General features: G+C 38.9%; 1 protein-coding gene across 1 annotated transcript in view; it reads right to left on the bottom strand.

The window, feature by feature from the left end:
• The window catches only part of FBN1 (fibrillin 1), a 156,323-nt gene that overhangs the window by 84,542 nt on the left and 46,290 nt on the right, over nucleotides 1–25,491 (bottom strand). Inside the window, exons 6-11 of the mRNA XM_086620462.1 lie at nucleotides 16,688–16,885; nucleotides 13,314–13,439; nucleotides 8,778–8,903; nucleotides 4,809–4,967; nucleotides 1,450–1,650; nucleotides 58–198 (exon numbers count right to left, since the gene is read on the bottom strand). Of these exons, the coding sequence (XP_086476588.1) occupies nucleotides 58–198; nucleotides 1,450–1,650; nucleotides 4,809–4,967; nucleotides 8,778–8,903; nucleotides 13,314–13,439; nucleotides 16,688–16,885 (951 nt within the window). The remainder of the gene's footprint in view (nucleotides 1–57; nucleotides 199–1,449; nucleotides 1,651–4,808; nucleotides 4,968–8,777; nucleotides 8,904–13,313; nucleotides 13,440–16,687; nucleotides 16,886–25,491) is intronic.

The raw sequence follows: 25,491 nt of genomic DNA, 5'->3' as shown, positions 1-25,491 counted from the left end.
ACTTTTTTTTCTTTAAAACAAAATTCCCCTCGTGATTTACAGCAGAAAACCACATACCAATGCATTCCCCTCTAACATCCAGTTGGAATCCTTTGTTGCACTCGCAGCGGTAGCTCCCAGGAGTGGGAATACAGCGACCATTAAGGCAGAGATGTCGGAACAGTTGGCAATAGTCAGTGAAGTTCACCGGCAAGATCACTGAAATAACAGAGTTGGAAAAATATTTTAATAGTTCATCATAAAAATTTTTTTCAGTCTGCATCTTGTGCAGCATTTTTCATTAAAAGTCAACATTTACCTTCTATCATAATATGAATTACATAGTAAAATCAGTGTTGGGAGAGAGAAAATGGCACTTTGACCCTTAGAGATTTGTCTGAAAACAGCTAGCAACCACTGATTTTTCCATTGTGGCAAGTCCGATTCTGTATTCCTCTTCTGCGGGACAAAAGAGGACCAAGTCTGCTCATATCTATTGGTAAGGTGGGTACGTGGCACTGCAGGGACTGTACCAAAAGCTGACAGTAGCAAAGAGCAGGCAGACTGGTTCTGTCACCTCCATTTTCATAGACGGTGGAGTGAGAGGAGGGCAGGGATAGCCCTGGAAGGTATGCCTAGACAGACTTTGGCAAGCAGACATGAGCTGGCTCTGTCGGTGTTCCCAGAGCTGTGCAGCTATGTCAGTGCAGTGTCAGGCCTGAGTTAACATACTTTGACTCTTAGGCATATTAGCTCAGCTCGGTGCTGAATCAAGACTAAATAGTTTCAGCTGGTGCCAGTGCAAGCAGAGCCTGCTCGCATCTGCACAGAGCATAGGCAAAACCAGCTTGTGTTTACTAGCTAAAGAGTATGCGGCTATGCCAAGCGATTTCAAGTGGCACATGCCTACTGCAGACTATATGGGCATGTAGTAAATTCCTTGAGCAAGGGACAGAATAAGGAATATATCGGTATTCTGCTCTGGCTTCCTCCTTTCTCTAGAGAAACCTAAACCATCCATGTGTATCACTGAAGATGTTCTTTCTTTGCGTTGGGTCGCCCTTGGTGTCCAGCAGACTCGTATTTTTATCAGTACATTTCCTACCTGGCCAAGCAAGAGTGATGCAAACAAACTGAAAGAAGCTGCTCTCTCCCAGCCAAGCTCTTTAATATAAGTCACTATCACAATCTAGTCAAAGAGCTATTCACATTCCTCAATGCTGACATGCAGCGAAGCTCACAAGAGCCTTAAAATAACAGCAATACATGGGCCTCAGTACAGACACAGTACAGTACAGTATCTTGCTATAAGATACATGGCTACCAGACTACGGTTACAAGGCTATCCAGAGACTACACGTCCACATAAAGTAAGCAAAAGCTTACAACTGCTAAAGGGAGTGCATTGCTCTTGAGAAACACAGGTCTTCAAAGAAGCTAAATGCAAATGAAGCAGGCAAAGTTTCTTACCATGAGGTGGTGGAGCCCGAGATGGATAGATGATTCCTGGCTGTTGAGGAGGGTAAACAACAGGAGGGACTGGTGGAGGGATGACGTCAGGACGGCCCGGAGGAAGGTCAGGACGGCCCGGAGGAAGGTCAGGACGGCCCGGAGGAAGGTCAGGTCTTGCTGGCAGCAGGGCAGCTACTGTGCACAATTTGCGATATTCATCTGAAACAAAAACATGACTGCTGTTTTAGGCTCTTGTAGCCTTTCCATTTGATCCAGTTCTTCTCCTTTTCAGAGTGTTTCAGTTTAGCAGTAACAAACCTTAAATAATCTGGAAAATCTGACCCTATATGTTTTCTTTACAGTAACAAACTTTGTTCTGTGAATCAAGTCATTAATCTGGAGCAGGATATCAATACTACTTGCTAGAAGATTGCTAGTAAAAAGGTAATGCAACTGACATTCTGGATGTGAAGTTGAATAGTGAGGCAGGGACCTGATCTTAATCTACTCAGTCTTCTTTTGGGCAAAATGTTTGATGAACTTAGTGGGAAGTTTACCTAAAGCAGGACTTTGGGGCTTGATCCCAATCTAACTTAATATAAAGCTTGCCACAGAGTTAGAAAAATACTGAAGAGGGAAAAAAGCCCAGTTTCAACTGGATTTCTTAAAAGTCAGCCTCCTAAACCAAGGAAATACAAATACAAGCATCGAGGCAAAACCAATTAGAGAATGAATACATTAACACTGTTTCCCTGTGAAAATGAAGTTTGCCAATAAAAGCAGAAACCAAATGAGGTGCAGCCTAAGGAGCGTAGACAAAGAGAAACCAAGTCAGATCCACAGCGAGTTCATCCTTCTCCAGACAATGGGAAAATGATCTATTTTGCTGTAAGCACAGTCTATGCTGAGTGTTATGCATTCTGCTATTGTTTACCTCTATTAATGGCATCTGCCCTACTGCCCCACTTTTCTGCCTGCTCCCGACTCTTTTGTCTTCAGGAAGTGTGGGTTTGAAACATGCAATCCAAAGAATGTATGCAGAGTATCACAATTAGAGACCACATTTCCAGCTGACCTAATTCATGTCCACAATCCATGTGTACACAAACAACTACTTCTGCAGCCAATATCTTCAGATTTCAAAATTTTAACATTTATGGCACAACAGGGGAGAGGAAATATGTAACGAAAACCAAAATGCTACAGATATGCACGAATTCCTGAAACAATATAAAAAATGAAAATTCAGTTTTGGGTGAACTAAGCTGGATATTTCAGCCTTCAACACTTTCATCTCACTTCTATTTCCACCTGTAAAACACATCAGAAGTTCCTACCAAATCACAGAGGATTTGTTAAATAAACATGGTAGCCTAAAGTTCTGCTTTTCCTGATTACGATCTTTGCATTTATTCTAATGCTTTTAGGTGATTGGTTTGTTCCATGTGTCACTGCATTTCCTGCTATTCTTCCTTAGAGTGATTTTAATCTTTAAATCATTCCAAAGAAAATTTTATTGTATTATGTATTGTATTTTGTTTGGTTTTTTTTCCTAGCTATTTTGGCTATTCATCTGTAAGCTGAGTTTGCTCTCAAGCAGTGGTCTACCTACGATAAAACAGACATTCAGAAGAAACAGTGTCTGTGTATGTACATACACCAATTCCAATATGCAAATATTTGCAAATGGTAGTGGTTTTAATAGTCAATTCTCTAATCACACATTCTCTATAACCTCCTGATCAGTCTTTGTGAAAGAAAGGATATCGTATTTCTTTTTTTATTCTTGATTGGTAATACCCAATTATCCAAAGCCAATCCCCCAGGAGCCTAGGCCTTCCGTGCAAAGAGAAGTCATGGCCTTGGGGCTGCCCATTGGTAGAATGGAATTAGCACACATGAAGGGACTGCTGAGGCGAGGACTGAACAGACAAACACACACACACACACGGCTGGATGCCTGAGATACCACTTTTGAAGTATTTATAGTGTCAACGGTAAACCCTGTCACTCCACATAAACAATTACTGCCATGTTATGCAAAGAAATGCAGTGCAAGCCTTTTTTATTGCAACTTTAATCTCCATGTATAATTTCTAGCAATAAACAGCCTATTTTATAGTAACATCTGGGTCTGCTGCCCACATTGAAAATGCAACCACTTGGTTACACTCTGCAGCTAGTACTCCACTTTATACTGCATTAAATTTCCACTTCAGAGTTAGAGACACTTTGGGCCATTGACAGCTCTGAATTCTTCATCTTGCTTTCTCAGGATACAATAAAGAATAACTGAACTTGATTAAATAATGACAGCAATACCTTGCATACATGTGCAGCCTTTCAAAGAATTTCAAAGCACTTTTGAAAAGAGTAATTTATAGTCTCAGTTTGTATCCAAACACAGGAAGAAAAAAAAAAAAGAAAAAAAAAAAAAAGATGCATGCATGCACACAATCATGATCTGGAAGACCTTGCATGGATTTATGAGTCAGGAAGTCCTGGGTTCTAGCTCCCTCTCCACCACATCTCGGTCTGTGGACTTGGCCAAATTACTTCACTCTTCTACCCAGTTTATTCACCAGTTAGATATGAATAATTAGAAAGTATGTAAATAAAACAGGGACTGTGTTAAGATTGAAAGTTTTCTCCTTGAATTGGTGTTACGACCCCAATTCCTCCCTAAACTCCGCATCTCCTCTGAGCTCCTCCCATCAATCCATAAGCTTCTTGTATCCTTCTATTCTAAAGCATTTAATTAGGTCTCCAGTCCTAAACGATCTCAAAACATCTTTCCTCCACTCCCTCACACTTAGTTTCACAATCTGCTCACCATCTTCTCTAAACTCAAATCTCACATTATCTGGGGATTCCAATACACAGGGAGGCGATAAAGTACAGCGCATTTTGGTAGCAGGCAGAAATCATGTTCTGTGTCAAATTTCAGGAAATAAATGGCACCTCAGAAAGCTACACATAGGAGGAAGGAAACCCCAGTTTTCCAATGAGAGTGAAATTGCAGAGGGAATAGGGATCTATTAGAAGGCTCTGGAGGAAGTAACTTGAGCCTGAAGAGGATGTTGAACAGAAAACCTGAATCGGGTAAATTTGGAATAACCAGGCTACAAAACATTAATTAGCAACAGATAAAATCCTTTGTTTATGTCTGCTTGCCCTAGCCCTCCTTCCCCGGGTCCTGAGCAACCTGCCACAGCAGGCTCTGCTGTGAGCAGGGGTGTTGGACTAAACAACTCCCAAGGTGTCCCCCAGCCTGAACCATTCTATGTAGTTCTCTAACGAAAACACTGCTGATAAAAGAAAATCACTGCCTAATTCAGTGTTCGACCATACTCATATGAATACAGATGAATTCATACCGGTGGATCTGATCGGGCACATTTCAGGAGCGGTGGCTGCACCAGAAGACCAACATCGGCCACTGTCGCAACAACACTGCATTTTGGACAAAGGCTGGGGGAGCTGATTGCCGCAGCGCCCGTTAGTCAGAGAAGAGAAACAGTATCCAGGACGCACGTCTACCGAGAGAAAGAAACAGATACGTAATCATCAGTTCAATGAGGAATATGACTTTCACAAAAGGGAAAGGTCCTGTTTTTCTTGGTTGATTACATCATCAATGACATAGCACTTGCAACATTATGACAATCAGAAAACAAAAGGCAGAAACCAGAAAAATCTAGGTGATATTTCAGCTGCTTTGGATTCAGGTGTAACACCTCCTGTGAGAAAGCTGAAGTGAAATATAGAACAGCAATGAAATAACGGAGGCAAAAATAGAATAGAAACGTGTATTCAGTATGTAAGATATGCTTCTGTGCCCCCAAAGAAAAACTGCAGTATCATCTCTATTAAAGATAGTACCAGATCAATTCTGTTTAAGCTTTGACTTGAAAGCCACTGACGTACAGCAATAAATTCAGAGCGTTGCAGCTCTCAAAGCATTAACTCAGTTTTCATTAGTCATGGCTCCCCCAGCCGAAGTGTGTAGTGATTTGACAAGATATAGGCTTGCAGGCAAGAAAGAGCAACACAGCTTTAACTGGTGCCATCACATTGTTTATGGAGATGTGCTGGTTTCCTGTCTGACAGGGTCAGCACGTGCTGTACAAAGAACATCCTGTACCCAGATTTCATACACTCAGCTCTAACAACATTGCACAGAGATCCCCCAGCTTAGAGAAGGGAGACAAAATGTGGATAGGAGTAAAATAATAAAAAAATAAAGATAAAAAAAAAATCTTGTGATACAATCTAAAGCTCCGAGCAATTGTTTCACAATATGTCACATCATGTCAAGCTCTATATAAGCTCTGGTGTGATATGATGCTGCACAATAAACCAGACCAAGTTTTTTTCTAAAACACACGAACATTTGCTGTCAAAATGTAGAGGAAAAAAGTTGCAGATATAACCTTACAACAGCAGACACCATTCCCTAAAGAAACAGTCTCTCAGTTATCCAGGGCATGGTGGATTCATTGTAACTAGTAACAGTGATTTCCAGAGTTTACTAGCTATTCTAGTGGATATAAAAAAAAGCAGGGACGTTTCTTATTATTTTGAGGAAATTGATATATAGTGATATGTTGGGAGAGTCTGATGGTTCTGCCTTTTATTAGCTGGAACCCTGAATACGGATATTACTGGCAGTACAGCTAAAAGAGTCAGTTGGCCTTTGCTTCCAAACTTTAGTTAGTTCACTTGTATTATCATATCATGGAAATCTGAGACAGAGAAAAAAAAATTTCTCAGTTCTATTACTGGTCCTCCATTTCTCCTGGTATCCAACTAAACTGCCAAACACATATGCTCCTTAATCTACCATTTTAAAAATCAAATTAAACTCTCATGCAAACTGTTCCCCACTGCATCTGTTATAATTTTGGTCTTCATATGGAGCGGAGAGATACTCATATGCTTGGTGTGATGCTGAGGTGGATGGTAAGGAAGGATGTCCTCTAACAGACTCTATCATCATCCTCTGTAATTCACTCTTCTCAGTCTTGGTCAGTACCACGTTTTGAAACATTTAAAGCAGTAATGGGCAGAAGTGAAAAAAGGATCTACACAGGATCTGTGCAAGCACACAACGTGCAATAAAAACGTAAACACACAGCAAACACCTTTGTCTACCTACAAGTGTAAGAGCTTATCCAAAAGCCACATCATTTTCAGAAAAAGACAGTAAGTTTGTGAGAAAAACACCAAATTTTTCCGTATTCCTAATCAGAAGTAATTCTTTTCTCCTCTTTCATTTTCTGTTCCAAATGGTAAAATACACAAATAAGGGCAAGAACAGCAGGAAACAACTTTTTTACCGTTTTAGCTTTAAATATTTGTTGTTTTTTTTTTAAAAAAAGTGCCTCTTTTTTTTAAAAAAAAAAAAAAGAAGAAAAGAAAAAGCCATCAGTAACACTGACCAAACAAATTTATGCCACCTGGAGGTATGGGCTACCAGCCTTCTTCATAGCTCTCTTCATGTACTTGGATTGAGATGTCCTGCTCTTGTTTCTGCTCTTCAGCTCTACGAGATACTATCTTTGATTTGTCTATTCTAATTTTTTAAGTTTGTAATAACGGAACTCCCAGTTCTTCCTTTGGATTTTTGATTCCAGCGTTGCTCAGTTGGAGTCCCATAAAGGATACACTTCTCAGAAGCACTTCCTCATCTCTAACAGAACAGACACGTTCAGCTAACACTTTTCACTTAAGACAGGCATGTTGTAATTAAATCAAGACTACATGTTTTGTCCAGCTCAAATACAGATCTGGGCTCTGTCCTTGTTAATATGGCAAGTATGCAATCTGCATATTAAACATGAATTCAAAATATCTGCAGATAATTAATAGTGATTCTCGTGTAGTACGCTTTGCCATGGACACAAAGCCAAAATTTTAATGATGGCTTGTAGTCTGGCATGTTATTTAACACAGCCTATCATCATTTAAATACCCCATTCTTTAGCTGACCTATTTCAGCCTACAAATACAATGGGTATAAAAGGCTGGAAAACTGGAGGAATATAACACAGGTGTGAATGCTGGGCAGTCCTGACTGAGCAATGACTATAAAAAGTAAGAGGCAAATGGTAGTTATGCATCTCTAGAATTTTTTTTGTTACAGAAAGGTAACTCTCCTTCATAAATATTAAGTACAAGCAGTAATCAATGATTTAATGATCCATAGTCATTTAGGAGCTATTAGTCTGAAGCAATAAAAGCAACTCCCACCGGCATTTTAAGTGCACAGTATGGGTCCAATCTACCAAAATGCTGTTCTTGATAACAGAAGAACTATAGTTCATTTCTCACAACCTGCAGAAACAGAATAGCACCATTCAAAATGAATCATAACCTAAACTACTTCCAGATCTCTTGGGAAAGTTTATATCATTTGGTACTTTTGTCTCTGAGGTTACTTTTTAAAAATTTTTTCCCAAATTATTTTTACAAAAGGTACTAAACACCAAGTGCCAACTGCTCTCTTGAACCCTACTGCTGGCACTGTGTATGAGCCTTTAAATAAACAAGCCAAAGCTGAGGAAATAAACCTTTCATTTGATTCTTAAATGACAGTAGTTGCTCTAAGTTCAGCACTGGCAGTGAAAAAAATCAGAAAAAAATGTGTAAAAATGAGGAAAAAAAAATAATTAATTGAATTCTTGACCTGCCTCAGAGCAGGCTCTATGCTTCCCAGAAAGAGCTAAGTGCTAATGCTACTCCTTCATGGCTTTGGCACTGAAGTGGCAGCCATTTAATTCACACAGTCCTTTGGTTCCTCCTCTGCCACAATGAAAGCCTGAAAGAATAGCGCTGCCAAATCATCAATACAAACGTCCTACACTCAGCTTATCACTCTACTTCCTTAGATGAAAAATATCTGCATTAAGGTCACAACACTTGGAATGAGGAAAAAAAAAGCTGGTTGGGGGTTTTCACCTTCTTTTTCAAGTATATTTGCTTTTTTAAATGATTGCTCTGTACAAAATAGACTAAATCAAAGACAAACATGAGAGCAAGAACATAAAGGAGATGTGTTAAGCAATTTCTGACTATTTTAAGGCAACAAATACGGCATTAACAGAAAAAATGTAATAAGAAAAATGAAAAGGAAGGTCACAACAAAGAGGGAAAGAAGAAATACATCCTGCAAACTGAAAACTCATTTTGGAATAGATACATAGGCACATGATGTACTTTTATATACAAGAAGGATTTCAAGATCACAAGTTGAAATAATGTTTCTGATACACTGTTGCCCATTTTAGATACTCATGAATGTTCATGACACCTACTGTCATATTATTTACAGAAATTCTACTCACCTATGCACTTTAAGCCATCAGGAGCTGTATAAAACCCTGGTGGACACTTGCAGAAGTAACTGCTAACTGTGTTTGAACACTCTCCGCCATCACAGATTCCAGGAATGGTGCTGCATTCATCAATATCTTCAAGGCAAAAAGAGAAGCAGGGGCAGGTTAGCTAAATTAGTTCTGGCATGAGAATAGGTATTTTATGATCAGTATTAATGATCAAATTCCCTGTAGACTGAGACTCCTCCTAATTTAAATACCAGGGGTATAACCAGCAGTTTTGAATCAGCATCTTTTATTATGCACCTTACAAACGCAAGTGAAATAGAACCTAAGAAAACATTGTATTTGTAAATCGCAAAAAGTCAGAGAGTTTGTTTTACTGCTTAATAATGATTGAGGAAAGTCTTAAACTGCAGAGGAGATTTACTAACTGCAAGTAAACTGTAATCCCTCCAGTTTGCATTCTGCACACTGGATTTAAGAAAACTGTCATGGGATTTGTAATGACCATAGTGATCAGGAGTTCAACTGTTCTGTCTCACGGTATCTCCGGCAGCACAGCGTCTCGTGACACCATACTAAGGCAATGGCTCAATACTGACTCCAAGGAAAGTACAGCACCTACTGAATTGCCCATACTTCTTAACACATTTGGGTTTTTATTGGAAATCCCCCATATAAAAGCACTGAGCAGGTAGGCACTGTTTAACTAATGCAATCTGACAGGATTATAGCTCAAAGCAGAATGACTGCAGGCAACAAAAATTACCTTTCCTGGCTATCTCCACTAAGTGAATGTTCTGAAGTTTCAAGAGATTTCTAGACAGAAACTGAAGTATCTACTGCAGAAATCAGGTAATGTCCATAATTCCCTTTAGATTTTGTCAGCAATTTTAAAATAAATGTCCGTATCATGATTTTCTTCACTAACGAACTTGATCCATATACTAAATCATCATCATAGATGCAATGCAAAAAAAAATTTAAAAGTCTGCAGAAAAAAAACTAACAAAAACCCTCTTATACCTGATCATAGCTGCATACACAAATAGAAGGAACTTGAAGGCTTTCTTCCACAGTTATCTACAGTCGTATGAGTAACAACCTATGCCAGCCACAATTGCTCCTTAATTATCATTGGTAGCTGGCCTGTGATTTGAAATTACTTTCCCCCTGGATTCCAGGGACTGTCTTAACAATGCAGCTGTATCTACTTAGCACTGCTCTCATCTTCTAGGAACCTGGAGTCCAGCTGAGCTTAAGAACAGCTTGCTTTTTTCCATGGTACCTATAAGAATCAGCAAAGCAGAGCAGAAAGGGAGGTTATTGTCTAGAGATATCAATGACAACTGCCTGTCACAGCCGTCCACAATCATCCAGTTGCTCTCCCAACAGGGAGAATCCAGCCAGAAGTAATGGCATCACAGGACTCTATCCAACCTCTCCTCCAGAGATCTACAAACAGATAGACACATGGCTGTAATAATGATTTCACCAACCACAAAAATTTCTGAGATGAAATACTGCACCACCCAACACACCAAGGCAAGGAGTGAATAATATTGTAGTCATTAAAAACGATTGGAGGAATTTAAATGTAACGCCTAAATTGGAATTTGGCCCCAACAGATGGAGGAACACCCAAAATCCCGCAGGACCGTTAATGAGCGTTCTAGCAAGTAGAGAGCATCTCTGTTCTACTTCTCCTGTGAAGATGATAATACAGAAATTCAGTAATATAAAAAATTATCAATTCCTCTTCCCCTAGATAAAACATTGGATGCTCCAGTACCTTTGCAGCCCCTTGTCTTTGCAGGAAAGGAATGGAGGGACTGGGGTGACATACAGATAACCAGACCTCACAGACCGACCCATCCTAATGGGTGCAGGGCCTTGTGCCCCCTGTGCACACACTCCTCCCCAGCATCTTGCTAGCTGTCACGATGCGGGTCGCATTCCTCACTTGGGTGTGCGAGAGGGGTGTGACTTTTTGTTTAGTGCTACTTTGAGGGTGTTGTCAAAGCCTCAAGTCTGAGTGCCCTGGGAGCACTGCTAAGAGACTTCTGGCTTCTGCTCCAGGATTATACTCCACAGGAGTCCCAAAAGTCTCAGTGACAAAAAATGTGGAAACTGAATTTTGGTCTGAATAGAGTCCTTAATTAACAGAGAAAAATGCAGTTGTAAATGGATCAGATTCAAGCATTTTCTGACTCAAATTCACCAATGTTTATCTTGAAGTCAGTGCTGCCACTGTTTATATAGAGTCTGACCTTTTTAATAGCAAAATCATCACTCTGTATTTTAGGGTTGAGCCTAACCCAAACAGTATTTCACTATTTATATTAGTGTTGACATTCATATAAGCTACATTGTCATTGTTAAATATGCAAGTTTTATAAAGGTAAGTATACTCAGTGTCACTCCAGGAAAAATTACTTCCCCAGTCACCACAAAAAAGTATTTACCTCAGTATTAATGCAACTGGAAGAGCAATGGTGATATGAAGCACTGAAATAATGCAACGCTTAAAAGACAGTTTTCCACCAGCTATACTAATAAAGGGAACTTCGGCCAACACACCTCATTTCCCATCTTGTTGCATTGTCTCACTGTATCTGATGATTTCTGTCATGATCTTACTTTCATGGGGACCCACTGAAAAAACAGTATTGGTAATTCAGCAGGTAGCTCCCAGTTCTACTAAATCAGTGACCAAGGACACATTACAGCAGCCAGAAGTCCTACTTGCTGGATAGGAAGTGAAAGCAAGCACATGATCGGATGTTAAGTATTATGTATTAGGATTAACTACAGTTAATTACTATAAGGCAAATATCTTGTCTTATATTGGAGATTTCAACTTAAAACTCAAAGGGATAATTTAAAAAAGCTGAATGGATATTCTGTTGTTATGTTATCCTATTTCACGTCACTGGCACAGCTTTAACTCAAATTACTTGGTACATGCAATAAGAAGATGTAGTGAAAGTAAGTCTCTGCTGAGTTTCAAAAATTTACAGGTATGGAACTGAAGAAAGGAGACTTCATCCTTTCTTTGCAGTCAGCGATCACTCCAAAGGGATTTCACAAGGTAAGGCAGGAAATTTGCGGCAGGATTTGGGAACAAACAAAGCTATCCCAGGTTCTTGGGTCCAGTCACTCAACTATTACCAAGGGCAGGCCCTGAAGCTGGTGGTTGTTCAGGTTTTTCTTTGTTTTCGTTTTTTGCACATGATACAGCAATTGAAAAATACCATAGGAATGTTTATGCAATGCAGCCTATGCAAGCGTACAGCTTTCAGTTTTTCAAGCATTAATACTTAACAAGGCACATGTTCAGTCTTTCCTGTTCACCATGTTCTTGGTACTTCATCCACAGAAGGAAACACTTGCAATGTTTTTCTACCCTAAAGCTGGGTTACTTTCTGCTAAAACCATTGGCAGTCAATATGAAAACCATGCTGTGTTCAAACTCTTTCTGAAATTGCTTTCCCTAACCTGCAAATAAATTACAAAGTTTGCCTTGAAATAGGGACTTTTCTTTTTCAAAAGTCAGTTATATCTCTTTCAAAATGACTAAATGATTTTAAGTACTTCCTTAAAGGCATCTGGTGCAAGAAATGGTGGTGCATTCTCACCTTACTCTCACAGTCATATACCTTTATGATATCGAAAGTTGGCACTCCAAAAGTCACTGACCACTTACGAAACTTGTCTGCTCAAATTAATTTAATTTTTGTCTAATGACTGAAAGGAGAATCAGTTGTAAGGGTTTAAAAATTATCTGGACCTTCACAGTAAAGAAGATGAATCAAAACTGTGCAATTGACACATTTTAGTACTATATTCCTTATGTATCCAAAATTCTCTTAAAGCAAAGGAGACAGCTATGTCTGATTATTATATAGAGGAAAAAATACCATCAGATCACAGTTAAAAATTAGCAAAATTCCATAATCACGCACTGCAAATGTCCACACAAATATCTAGCATCTGTTGTACTTCCAAAATAGGACGAACAGTAAGGAGAAGTAAGATGTTTGTCCTGCTTTAACGTCTGCAACTGATGACTTAAGGATGAGCATAGAGAATAGTCCTGCAGTCTTCACTCAGCAGTGTCGAACTCCCATTAACGTTAAATACAGTTTACCTGAGTAGGTGGGAATGTGTTGAACCTTCCAGTCACATACACTTTTTGGTTGTAAGATCCATACAGAGACAAGTGCCTCAAGCATTTCTACAGCAGCATTATCAGTTAAAAAGTATTTTTAGTTTTAATGTTTAATTTGTTTCAGATGTACCTTTTAAGTCTGTAAAATGTTATGTGAATAAAAGACTGGAAAAAGCTGCAGGGCCAATATTTAAGATTCTCTGGTTTAGAAGGAGAGAGGACAACAATTCGTATTTGTTGTGAAGAATGCTATTTGCATGTTCAAGGCAAAAGAGACTGAAAGTTTGTTACAAACTTCTAAACAGAGTTGGCCTCGAAAACACTTCCCCCCACCACCTTTACTTTCAGAAAAAAGTTCTAAAAGTTCTTACCATCACATTTTTGTGTCACTTCATTAAACTTATGTCCAGCAGGGCATTTGCACTCAAAAGATCCAACAGTATTAATGCAATTTCCCCCTTGACAGATCCCAGGGATGGCTTGGCATTCATCCACATCTATCATATAAAAAAGGAAAAAACACCCACTTTTAATTCATTTCTCAAGAACAGCCACAATAATTTGTCTACACAGAAATTAAAGTAAATATGCCTCAAATCATTCTTCACCCATCATAATATTATGATACTCGCCTGTGAAGACAGACACTAATTTTGTAATTACTCTATGCAAAGTATGATTAAGTACAGTACTCTAAATATTTTTTGCAAGAAATCACATGGTTATTATTGCTACAGACTTCAAACATCTAACTGCTATAGCTTTGTTTTTCCAAAACATCTGGGGAATGGCGTGCAGAGAACACAGCCTGCCAAAACCCAGGTTCCTTTGCCCCTTTGAAAATCTCGGCAACTCCATACAATGCATAGCCACCAGCACAGAGATGCAGGAACCGCGGAGGAGCAGTGTGCATGGAGGGGGCCTCATGGAGAGGCATGGGGAACTGCATAGTCATTAATGATGGAAATTACTAACTCGCTGCTTCAGTAAGATCAGCACCAATGACCTTAAGCTGTGGTTAGGATTTGACTCAAGGAGTTTCAGAGCCATAATTAAGGTCTCAGGAGGAATTATTAATGACCTGCTTAGACATACATAGATTTGGAAAGTTTTTGCCCCTTTATTTCTCTCTGTTTTTCATTTTTTCACTCAAGAAAATGAAACAACTAAGATGATATCACAGGCTAGGTAGGAAGCACAAGACAAACATTTTCAAGAGGCCCAGATTTTGGCTGCACAGCTATTTTAACACAACAACATGTGTGTCGTCACTTAGCTGCAAAAGTGTTGCTATGGCTTAGTAACAGCTAGAGAAAAGAGACTAAAGGAGGAGGAGTGCCATTGCAATTAGGAGACAGTGGAAGTCTGGCTCACAGTCCCCAGGGGCTGCCCTGTGTCTGCTGCTCCTGGTCCTTTGCGAGCAAACAGCACTCGCCACTCTTCAACCCAAATGCCTACGCTTCTCCCATTTCCCCAAGGAGTACCAACTGTTCCTGGTAACACCCGATTTATTGAATTCTTGGGCTTCACACTAGGATCAGTTTCAACATAGGACACATGCTGAAGATGATGCTTTCAAATCTCCCTTTATAAATCCCAGAGAGCCAGCTGTAATGTGTCGTGTACTCCGAAAATCGAAGTATTATGTCTGTACAAAAGGCCAAGAGGCAATTTCCCTGGGAGCCACAAGTAGGAAGTTTCAGGAACGCCAAGGGGGATATCTGTACCACATTGCAGAGCATTACGTAAAGATTCCCAGGCTGACTGAATCGGGTCTGGGGCTGCAGCAGGAAAGCCAGAGCAGTGCTGTGCCGGAGTTAATCGCTGTGCTGGGAGGCACGGAGAACTAGCACAGCCTCAGCACGCTCCACTCAGCCACACTACTGCTGGGACTCAAGCTACAGCAATATGCTGTGCTTTACTAACAGTAATCAGCCAGACTTCATGGCACTGTACTGACTTTAAAAAAAGGATTTAAAAAAATAGAAGTCATGCTCCTGAGTCATGATGTCTGTTTCAAAATCTCACCTTTTGGCTTTCATTTTCCTCCTTTGTATCTTTAAAAATCTCAGCTGTGATACTAATTTAACTTTCGGTCAGACAGACAAAGTCAAACTGTGGGCAGTGATATTCTATTTACTTTTCAAAATAAACTTGTCCTCCCCTTCATTTTATTTTTTCTAACTTCTCCAAACAATAATAAAGGTTCCCTTTTCTCTTCAGAGAACCTGGATTTTATTTAACCTGCTTTCCTTTATTTCGACTGAATATGGATGTGAAATCCCTGAAATGTCTTCAGTCTGAATGGATGTTATCTGATTTCAAAAGGACTGGATTTAGTACAATGGCATGAAAAATAAAGCTAATATGTGGTTCCATAGCAGATCTGTTGAAATTATGAACACATTACAAGAGAAGGGAAAACTGGAAAGTACAAGTCAAACATACAGGGCCAAAACTGTGTTGGCACCACATACAGATTCGCATAAATGTGGCTGCATGCTAAGAAATGTGCCGCAAGCAGAGGTAGCCTTATTCTGAACTGCACAAACTCATTGGAGAGGTCACTGCAGCTTTTCCGTGACACAAACAAGAGGGATATAACTAGGTGTGGCACGAGTTCAGGGGTGTGGGCCACATATTTATGCACATAAGATTTCAGGAGTGTCCAGAACCTCAGTTCACAGATTTCTGCACAATTTAGTTCTGACCTTTACAGTGAGAGAGGGACCAGAATGGATGAGGTCAAAAGATGTGCACATTATGTGGCATTCACAAACATGCCTATCTCGAAGTTCATCATGCCTGTCTGCAGGCACCAACCAGGACTTGGCCTGTGACACAGGACAGCTACATTCTTCTAATGCAATGGAATGCCTTGAAGTCCTTCATAGGACTTTCATTATTAAATAAAATTTAATAGATTTAAAATCTTTATCTCCCCTATTTTCAAAAATATTGTGACTTATTAGAAAATGTTAGACAGATTGAAATAAACTGGCCCCAAAGATAATGTCCTGGGAATTTATAATCCACATCAGTTTAATACATAGCTGCCCCTGTTAACTTTCTCCTGTTTCCTGCCAGACATCCAGACAATAAAAGAATTTATACAGCTGGAAGTATTAGAATAAAAGCCAAAAGCAGTGTAAGGACTTTCTATGGTAAGGCATGCTCAGAAAGAAGTAAGCAACATCTGGGTAGATTTTATGATTTGAAACAAATGCAAATGCATTTCCAAAATTGTATAAAATATATAACAGGGCATTTTAAATGGCACGACTTGCACTTGACGCAGTGTAACTCGAGAGATAAGACACCCAAGATGATTCCAAAATCAACAAATTTTAGCTAAAAAATCCCGCACCGGATAAATGGAACAGTATTGCTACAGGTTGATTTTTGCATGCTTTGAGTGCTTATTGAAACAGAATAAATTCCTCCATGGAAGGATCGAGTGGTACACTCAGAAAAACACCATTACAGAACCAAGGGAAAGGGCTGCTGGCAGTGAGAAATTCATTAAGATGCTGGCTGCTCTCACATGACCTAAGTTACTAATGTACTCACTTGAACATCAGGCACTCACTGAATCATGAAGTAATGCATCTGACAATGTTTTTCCATTCTTCACACATATAGCTGAGAATGGCTTAGGACAGGTTATTCACAGCAGTGTAACTCAATTAAGATTAATCCAGTAACAATTTCAGCAGCTTTTGGGGAAGTTTTGCTGTTAACTTACCTTGACAAGCCCCAGTTCGAATGTTTGGAATGAAGCCTCGGCGGCAGGGATGTGGCTGTGCAGGACACATTTCACAGGGGTGGCCCCATGCTCTCCCAACTGTTGCACAGCAAAGGGTTTTCGTGCAGACTATTCCACTGAGCTGTCCCTGGCACATCTGGTTGGTTATCAAAGTGAAGCAAGGGCCGGTCCTGTAATCTGCGCCAAAGACAGGAAATTTAATCAGCATTACAATAAAAATATACAACAAAACTCATAATAAAACAAAACAACAGCACACTTAGGCACGTCTCCTACACATAAATTGCCCATCAGCCCAACAATTTCACTTAGCGGTATTCTGCTAGGGAGTTTTCTTAAGTTTTCTTCTCATTCAAACCCACTGAAAATAAGCAGCTCTATAAATACATTGTGACTATTTTACCAGGAGTATTATATACTTAAGATTCTACAGGTCACCTTTTCTGCTTGGTTTACTCTCTAGTAATACTCTTTGGGAGGTCTCTTCATCAGTTTGTTTTAAATATTCAGTGCATTGATTAAAATAATACTGATAAAAAAGTTAGGATATATTTATTTCCACAAGCATTGTTCTCAAATGAGTCTCAAGGGAAGAGAATCCAGACTGCAGGAAGTTTTTGAGGACGGTTTTCACTGTCATTCAGGCATATGCTGTACCAGATACGTGGGTAAGCTTTGCCTACAGCTGAATGGAGGGCATGTGGAACACATCTGCTTTGATCTGTTTATGGTAGGCCAGGCCACTTGGCCAACAGATAGAATTAAACTATGATGTTACTAAAATACTAGTATTTTGTTCCATTCTCCAAGTGCAGCAACCAAACAGTGGTACTGCCAACTCCTTCTGTCTCCCCTACATCCGGGGTGCGCACTTCAGTTAAGTCTTCTCAAGTGACCCTAAATGTTTTTCTGTTATGGTGCACCGGGACAGAGTCCAGCATCCTGTAAGCATCACTAGCAAATTATGAACCTGACGCTTGTCTGTTCTGAAATAGTTACCTCAGCCAAGGTCACTAAGTAATCCGCACTGCCTTATAGTCATGGCATTTTAAATTCCTCCAATTTTCATCCCACTTCCAAACTTTGTTAACAGAAATGTTTCCACTAAACCATTGATAAATAGCGTTAAATAGGGTAGAAGTAAGAAAAGATGCGTTTCCCATCTGCCCCATCTCTCCACACCAGGTGCACCCTGAAACCTATCATTTAATTAATCGTCATTCCAATCCAGGGATGCTATGTCCATATGCTATAATTCTGTTGATTAATCGAGCCACTCTTTGACATTATAAAATGGCTTACAAACGTCCTGTAAGCTATACAATAGTGCTACTTCATTACTATTATCTTCATCAATTAAGCACAATCTTCTCAGAAAGGATATTGAGTTAGTTTGAAAGCTTTATTTCTGATAAACTTGTGCTAAAAGACACTAAATACCATTTACTCTTCATTAACTATATATCAAATCCTATAATTGCTATTCTATCTTTTGCCTGTTTAACAGACCTATAATCACCCAGAGCATCTCTTTTCCTTTTAAAATATTGGAACAATCTTAATTTCTTCTAGACTCTGGAAATTTGTCCTGTATTTCCAGATTTATGGAGAATTAACCTGCATGACATCAAACGTTTTAGCTAGCTCTTTTCAGTCTCCCTGGTGCTGATTAGTTAGACTAGCTGTACAAAAATATTAAATGCAAATAGTGCTATTCAATGTCATCCTTAAATGCTATCAGACTGCAAATATAGAATTCCTGTCAAATAGTACAGCTACCTTTACTGAACACTTCTCCCTCCTCTTCCCTAGCAATTCTGTCAGCCTCATCATGAAATGGGGCAGAACCTCTGATAACATCTATCTTATTCTTGGTTACTTAATTTCTTTTTGTCGTCTTAACTTTTTTTGGCTTGATATTTCTCATTGTGTCCCTTCACTTCCCATATTAATTTTCTACCCTACAGCTTCTATCAAATTCTTTTCCCATTTTTAAGTATTTTTGTAAGTGCTTTCATTTTCCTAGCTAGACAGGCTTGTTTTCCTTTTGTCAAAACTTACATTGCCTTCTTTCTCATTTCTCATTGTAGAAATGCAGCTTTGGAAGCATATAGCACAAAACAAATATTACCAGCTTTATCGTATTCCGTCAGCACACAAATGAGTACAAATAAGTTATGATCCGTTATACCTATCAGTTAAAAAATTTTAGTTCCAAGATCGATTCTTCATCCTTGAACAAAATGAGGTCTAAGAGAGCTATTTACTTTACTGTACGCAAAACCCCCAATATTAAAACTCCAAATATTCAAACAATAGATGACAATTTCTTTAGAAACATCACAGTTTTGTGCTGGCAACAGGAAATCTCCAGTGTATCTCCTCAGAATGAAATCCTTCATTGTAGATTGTCCCTATGCCTTTTATATATAGACCGTTTTAAAAGGAGTCATTTTGTACTCTGTCGCAGCGGGAAGCACGCGTCAGACAGTAGTGAATAACCCATCTTGTATTTTATGGTAGAATATGAATGGATCAGTATTTACTATTGTTTGCTTTCAAGCTATAAATGTCTTAGCAGTGGCCAATATGACTTAGAAATATGATGAACCCAATGAAGTTAACTTTATAATCATGCAAATCTTTCCACAAGGTTTCAGTAACAAGAAGTAGGTCAAATATGCACTCAAAACCCAGCAAATCCAGCTCCTATTTGTTATTACCCAAGTTTATAGCACTTTAGTATGGACAATTCTAGACTTTATTTTCCCCTAATCCTTTCCCTTGATAAATTTTTTTCTTGATACTCAGTTTTCTGCTGAGTACAGCTTTCCTTCTGTTTTCTCAAATACAATCTCTCACCTCTCCCCAAGTAAGATTTTCTTTTGTGTTCTTAATGGAAAATTCTAAAGGTCAGAAAATGCGTAAGAAAAAGACCATTTGGACGTACTCATCAACCTATGGCCACAGAAAACACACTTCAAGTCCTTTTGGTTTTTTATGCAGAGGCTTAATAAGAGCTCTAAAATTAAAGTATTCTTACTAGTGAGTTTAAAATTTTTTGACATGTTACAAGATGAAGGTCTACAAGAAGGAAAGGAAACGGGATTCTACTAACATGATGGAAAAACGAAAAGAGAATGGTATCACATGTAAAGAGATTTCCTTGAATAACACCATTTTCCTTGAAGGTGTTTGGTTTAGGAATTATGCTGATTTCAGAAGACGCAGTAAACTCTAGGGTCTACGCTATAAGGCACTGACTTGGGATATGAGCTCAAACCCCAATCTTTATTTCAGAACAACAAAGTTTCTTTATACGTTCGTGTCATTTGCAATTACTCAAACAACTTCATTGATTAAAGCTCAAACATAAACTCCCAAGTGATCAGGCAGGATTTGAAAAGAGAGGAAGGAGAAAAAACATAGCCAGAAAAGCTACTACACAGTTTGTTTGGGTTTTTATCCAGAGGTAATTTCATTTTAACTGAAGAATGTTGAGACTTGAAATTATTTTAGTAAAATGATTTCTTGAAGATATGCAACTGATAATTCAAATGTTTTAAGTCACTTCTAATGCAAATTTCAGCACATGCAAGCAGCCTTCACTAAGGCATTATTCACGGTTATCTAACAACTTTATCTGCTTCTTCATATACTTCTTAGCTATTTTGATAAGGAGTAATTCCACAGGGAGCCTCAGACAACTGAGAAGATGGCGGAAATTGTAAAAACACATTAAGTTCACATACCATCAAAAAGAGCAAGAAGGCAATAGAATGAGGTTGGTTTACACCATGCAAGAATCCATCCTATTAAGTCCGCAGGAAAGAACTGAGCTGCATTTTGATCTAGAGTTCGTTTCTGTTTCAGCCACAATCATCAACTAATTTTAGTTATCTTCTCAAAAGATCCTTTATGTTCCTAAAAGCACCAGAGAGGCTGTTGAAATATATAGTACTGGCAGGCTTTGATCAAAACCCGGCACAGCAATAAATAATTATAATTGTTCCAAGTAATGCTGGACAGCACCAAAGAGACTCTGAGCACTAGGATAATGCAAGACTTTCAACACCAGATACACATCTTAAGCCCTCAGTTCATTTTAACCTCTGTTTGTTTTCAAGCACAATATAGTTTTTAATGTAAAAATACAGTTTAAAATTTTTTTGAACTAATGGAACCCAGATTAAACAACTATGCTAGTGCAAGGATGGTGGATGACATTCTAGTCACTCTTTCCTCCCAGATTCATTCCTTATAAGTCCCCTATAAAGAGGTCTTGATGTTTCAAATTAACAGCCTGACTTTGCAGACGGATAACCACCTGTTAGGGAGGTTGAGACTCCTCCACTCTTGTTAAAATAAATGGAAACTGAATGGGTGCAAAAGTCGAAGGACAGGACCCTCGCAAGCAAGCGTTTATCTTACCATGATCAAGATCTCATTACTGAAAACAGGAAAATGCCATCTCTTGCCATCATAAAGAAATGGGTAATGATAAAACAAGTGCTGCTTTTCCAACTCTCAGCACACACAGCATGCACAGCTCACACAGTACCTGTGCAGCACAACCCAGAACATTGCTTGGAGGGAGGAAGCATTACTCCTAGCTGTTAGCACTTCACATGGATAAATTCTGCATGAACCCCCAAATCCAGCCAAGACTGCTCTGTAACTGAAACCACCCTCAGCAATGCAAACTGGCAACTTTCCCTTTCTTTAGTACGGGGAAAAAGGGAAAGAAAGGAATATTCCATTATCATACAACGAATGAAAAAAAGGTCAGAAAGGGCTCTAAGGCAAGTGAAGTACCTTAAAGCTGATCTTTATTACAACTTACTTTCCTGCCTAGCAGCATTTTTGCTTCTGCTGTTGGGTGGGTTGGTTGTGCGTGGGTTTTTTTCACTAGCTGAGGATAAAAGAAGAACATTGGAATTGAGACTGCGCAAGGCAGAAACCCAGTCTCATCTCTGCAAAGCCTACTCAGCGCTGCTCACGTGTGACCCACTGCACTTGACAGCCCATGCCACTGCTTGGCCAGCCATCGGAAAAGAGAATCGCAACCAGTTGTACCTGGGAACACTCTTTTGGAAACTGATCTCACACAGCCAAAGAATAACACACTAGCTAAAAGGTTGACCGTCTGAGTTTCAAGTAGCAGAATCCTTTTAACATGGTGCACGACTTCAGGCAAATTTCAACTACTTCTTTTTAGCAACCAAAATGTGTATTTCTAATGGGGAAAAAAAAAAAAAAGGAAGAATTTTATAGCAATTCTGTTTTACAATAGCATTCCTAAAGTACAAACAAGAACTTTAAATGGAGAGAGAACTAGTAACTATGCAGTCACAAGCAGAAAAAAAATACTGAGTAATTAACATGCAGCACTCTGCAGTTGGGTGCAGGAACAGTATGAGAAATCAAGCTTCCTTCCTTCCCTGGCCTCGAATGACAGGTACTGAGAATGTTATATATAAGAAAAGATATCACATCTCTGTTATAGAGGGGAAAATTTTGCCTTAAACACAACTTTTAAATTAGAAAAACTAGGATTAGGATTAGAAAAACAGATGATGGAATTTCCAAAAGAGAGTTTCTAAAAATGTCCAGGACACTTATATATGGGAAAAATTAATGGGGGTAGAAGAGAACTCTCAATGTATCAACTCAGATGTCACCAATAAGAATGATGTAAGAATGATATCAAGCAAATTATGTTTTTGGAACAGGGATAATGACAGTGTTTTAAAAAATTAGCTTTCATTGAGCCACGAATGAAGAATCTGAAATGAATCCTAAAAATATGCACATATAATCATATTTACCTAAGCTGATTCAGGTGTGCTTGCACAATCAAAACTCCTATCACTTTTCTTAGTTTAAAAACCAGGAATGGAGGAAATGTACATCAGATGTTCTGATCTAAAATCTGAAATGAGTGGTGACAGAATGGCAGCATGGATATGACAAGAAACACCAACTCTTAAAATTTAAGTTCCTTGAGAAAGCCATGTTTCTTGACAGGACTGGAAACCATACGATATCTGTAACTACACAAGCAACTACACTGTTAATGGAAAAACACAGCTTCCACATGTTTCACTGTACCTCAGTCATCTCTCTCTCTTCAGAGAAGGTAACAATACATTTAAAGATGATGAAGAAAAACTCCATGTGCCTCATTTCAGAAGGCAGGATGTGCTATGCCTGAAATGAGAATTTTTGCAGTAAAATTGCAAGAATTACCGAGAGTCCCAGACCTGACACAAGAGCACAGCACGACCAAGCTGACTGTAGCAGCAAGCACGACCACAGCACAGAGAGTTACGGAACACAAAGGTTTAGCATTTCAGGCTCAATTTCCAAACGTCTTTTAAAGTGATTCTAGGTATTTTCAGACATACTAAAACCTCCTGATAAGGACAGAGAGAAGAAACAGAATGCTTTACACACATACCACTTGCAAAAGATTAATGCAAACCTGTGTGTGTCACTGTACCAGAGAAATAGGGAAGGGCAACGCACTTGTAACTCCATTTTCACTCGCAAAACATCCCTTTCAGTTGCTTGTAGGCTATCATGAAACCATATTTTGCTTACAGGGCTTGGTCTCTTTTAAGTGCTGGTCAGAAAAGTGAATGACCATGCTCAGGAACCCACAGGATAACTATTATTTACCTCTATCTTTCCTAATAGGCAACATGTCTCACATCTCGCTTCATGGACTGAATCAAGACCAGACACACAACGCAACATTCCCATGTGAGCTCAAAGCACTGACTTCTAACCATTTAAAAACTCAGACACAATAATTCTCCATCTACAGGTGACACTGAAATGCCAGTTGACAAGTGCATCCAATCACAACACTCTTCTTTCCACACGGGCTATTTCCTTAAATAATTACTCACTGTTAAACACTCCCTGTCCTCTCCTCCCCCCTGCCAGACATCATTACTCACCCCGGTCAGATCCCAATGTGTCATCATTGGAAAGTACATGGCAAAGATATCAGAGAGTGTTCAGAAGGAAAGAAAGCAAAACTTTGTAAATATTTAAAAACTTATTTCCTATGATGTCTAACACTTCTTACCAATGAGGTTTGGTAGGTTTAGCTGTGGTATGTGAAGAAATTATCACCATGCCACTTCTGTCTGCTTCCTTCCAGTGCCACAGATGGCTTCCCATACTAACAGGACCATTTCGAAGCCGCTTCAGTGCACGGTGGAGCAGAGAGCTCAAACTGCTGAGATTTAACACTGGCTAGTGCTAAGATGTCACTGGAACTAGGGACTCAGAGTACAACCGTTGAGGCACTGTTTCTGGCAGGGGTATAAATCTGGCAGCAGAAACGTCTCAAAATATCACAGCTGTGCTGCGGACAGATTACAGCTCCAAGTTGCCTCTCGTTATTTTAACAAGAGTAAAAAACACCCATGGAAGCATATCTAACACTTGCAATAAATAACTTCCACTGGTATCATAACTCTTTATTAGTCAGCCACAAAAGTTAGTTACTGCCTCATATATTCCAGTCCCAGTAATATTATCCTCTAATTCGTGATTCTGATGACCCCATTTCTGCATGTCTTCCTCACCTTTGCTTGTTGCAAATTGTTCTCATATATTGACTTGCTGGCACACCTCAGCCTAAATTTATTTTCCATTCCGTAAGCTGCTTCACAAATCCATTTCTGCACAGATGATCTGTTTAACATGTCTATCTAACAAATATTATCTAGTCTTCCTAGGATACTGGTTAAAGAACAGAATTTTTAAATAACAGCTTACTAACCACGTGAGACTAACATTATCAGTTGCATTTGATGTACAGAACAGTACAGGCTGACCATTTTCAAAAGCATTTTGGCAATCCATTTTCCAGAACAAATATACAACTATTTTCATGCCAATTTTGTTCTTGCAACTGACCCAGTTCTTGAAGTCTGTAACTGAAAAGTAATAACATTACAGTAATAAAATAAAAAAAAATAATGTTCAAAAAATTATTACAGAATTGGAGTGATTTGTTGCACACATTTTAATCCAACACGCAGACTAAGCATTTCACCAAAATCAAGGCTTTAGCTCTGTTGTTCTCAATTATGTGCGGCAGCAGTCCAAATACAGAAAATTGTTACCACATTTTATTCTTTTCCATGATGAAGAAAACAGTAAGCAAAGCAGCTAAATGCAGAATAACTTCTCATTTCTGAATAATCAGTTACCTGACAAACTCTAACCCACCCTACGTCGCTGTATAAGCTACAAGGGAACATTTCTTTGCAGATTTTAATTTTTCCAATTTCTTTCACAGGCTAGCAGCAAGGAAATAAAATTCTGAGTTGATTTCCATTTCTCTTTTTGCAAAAAAGTAACTAATTTTGATGACATATTTATTGTCAAGACCAGATGATTATAAGGAGAATGGATTCAATTGAAGAACTCTGGGAGTTTCACTTAAAAAGAACAAGTTGGCTGAAGTTTACTACTACTTTTTAAAAAGAGTTCTTAAGAAGTGCCACGTTATAGAAACTCTCTTAACATACCACAAAGTATTAACTATTAAATAGCAAGGTAAAGTCAAAGCTAGTAGACAAGCTCTATATATTCTCCTTGGCTCCAGAAGACACTGACTATAAAATAACTGAGACTGTCCAAAAGTAGTGCAAACCGTGTAAGAAAAATAGATCCTAATGACTTACAGTATATTAAATAGATCAACATCCAAAAAAAGGGAAAATGCTTTCAGGCAATGCAATACACAGGATTTAAAGAGA

Source organism: Tauraco erythrolophus, chromosome 14, assembly GCF_009769465.1.
Source record: "Tauraco erythrolophus isolate bTauEry1 chromosome 14, bTauEry1.pri, whole genome shotgun sequence".
Lineage (NCBI taxonomy): Eukaryota > Metazoa > Chordata > Aves > Musophagiformes > Musophagidae > Tauraco > Tauraco erythrolophus.
This window is presented reverse-complemented; position numbering and strand designations above follow the sequence as displayed.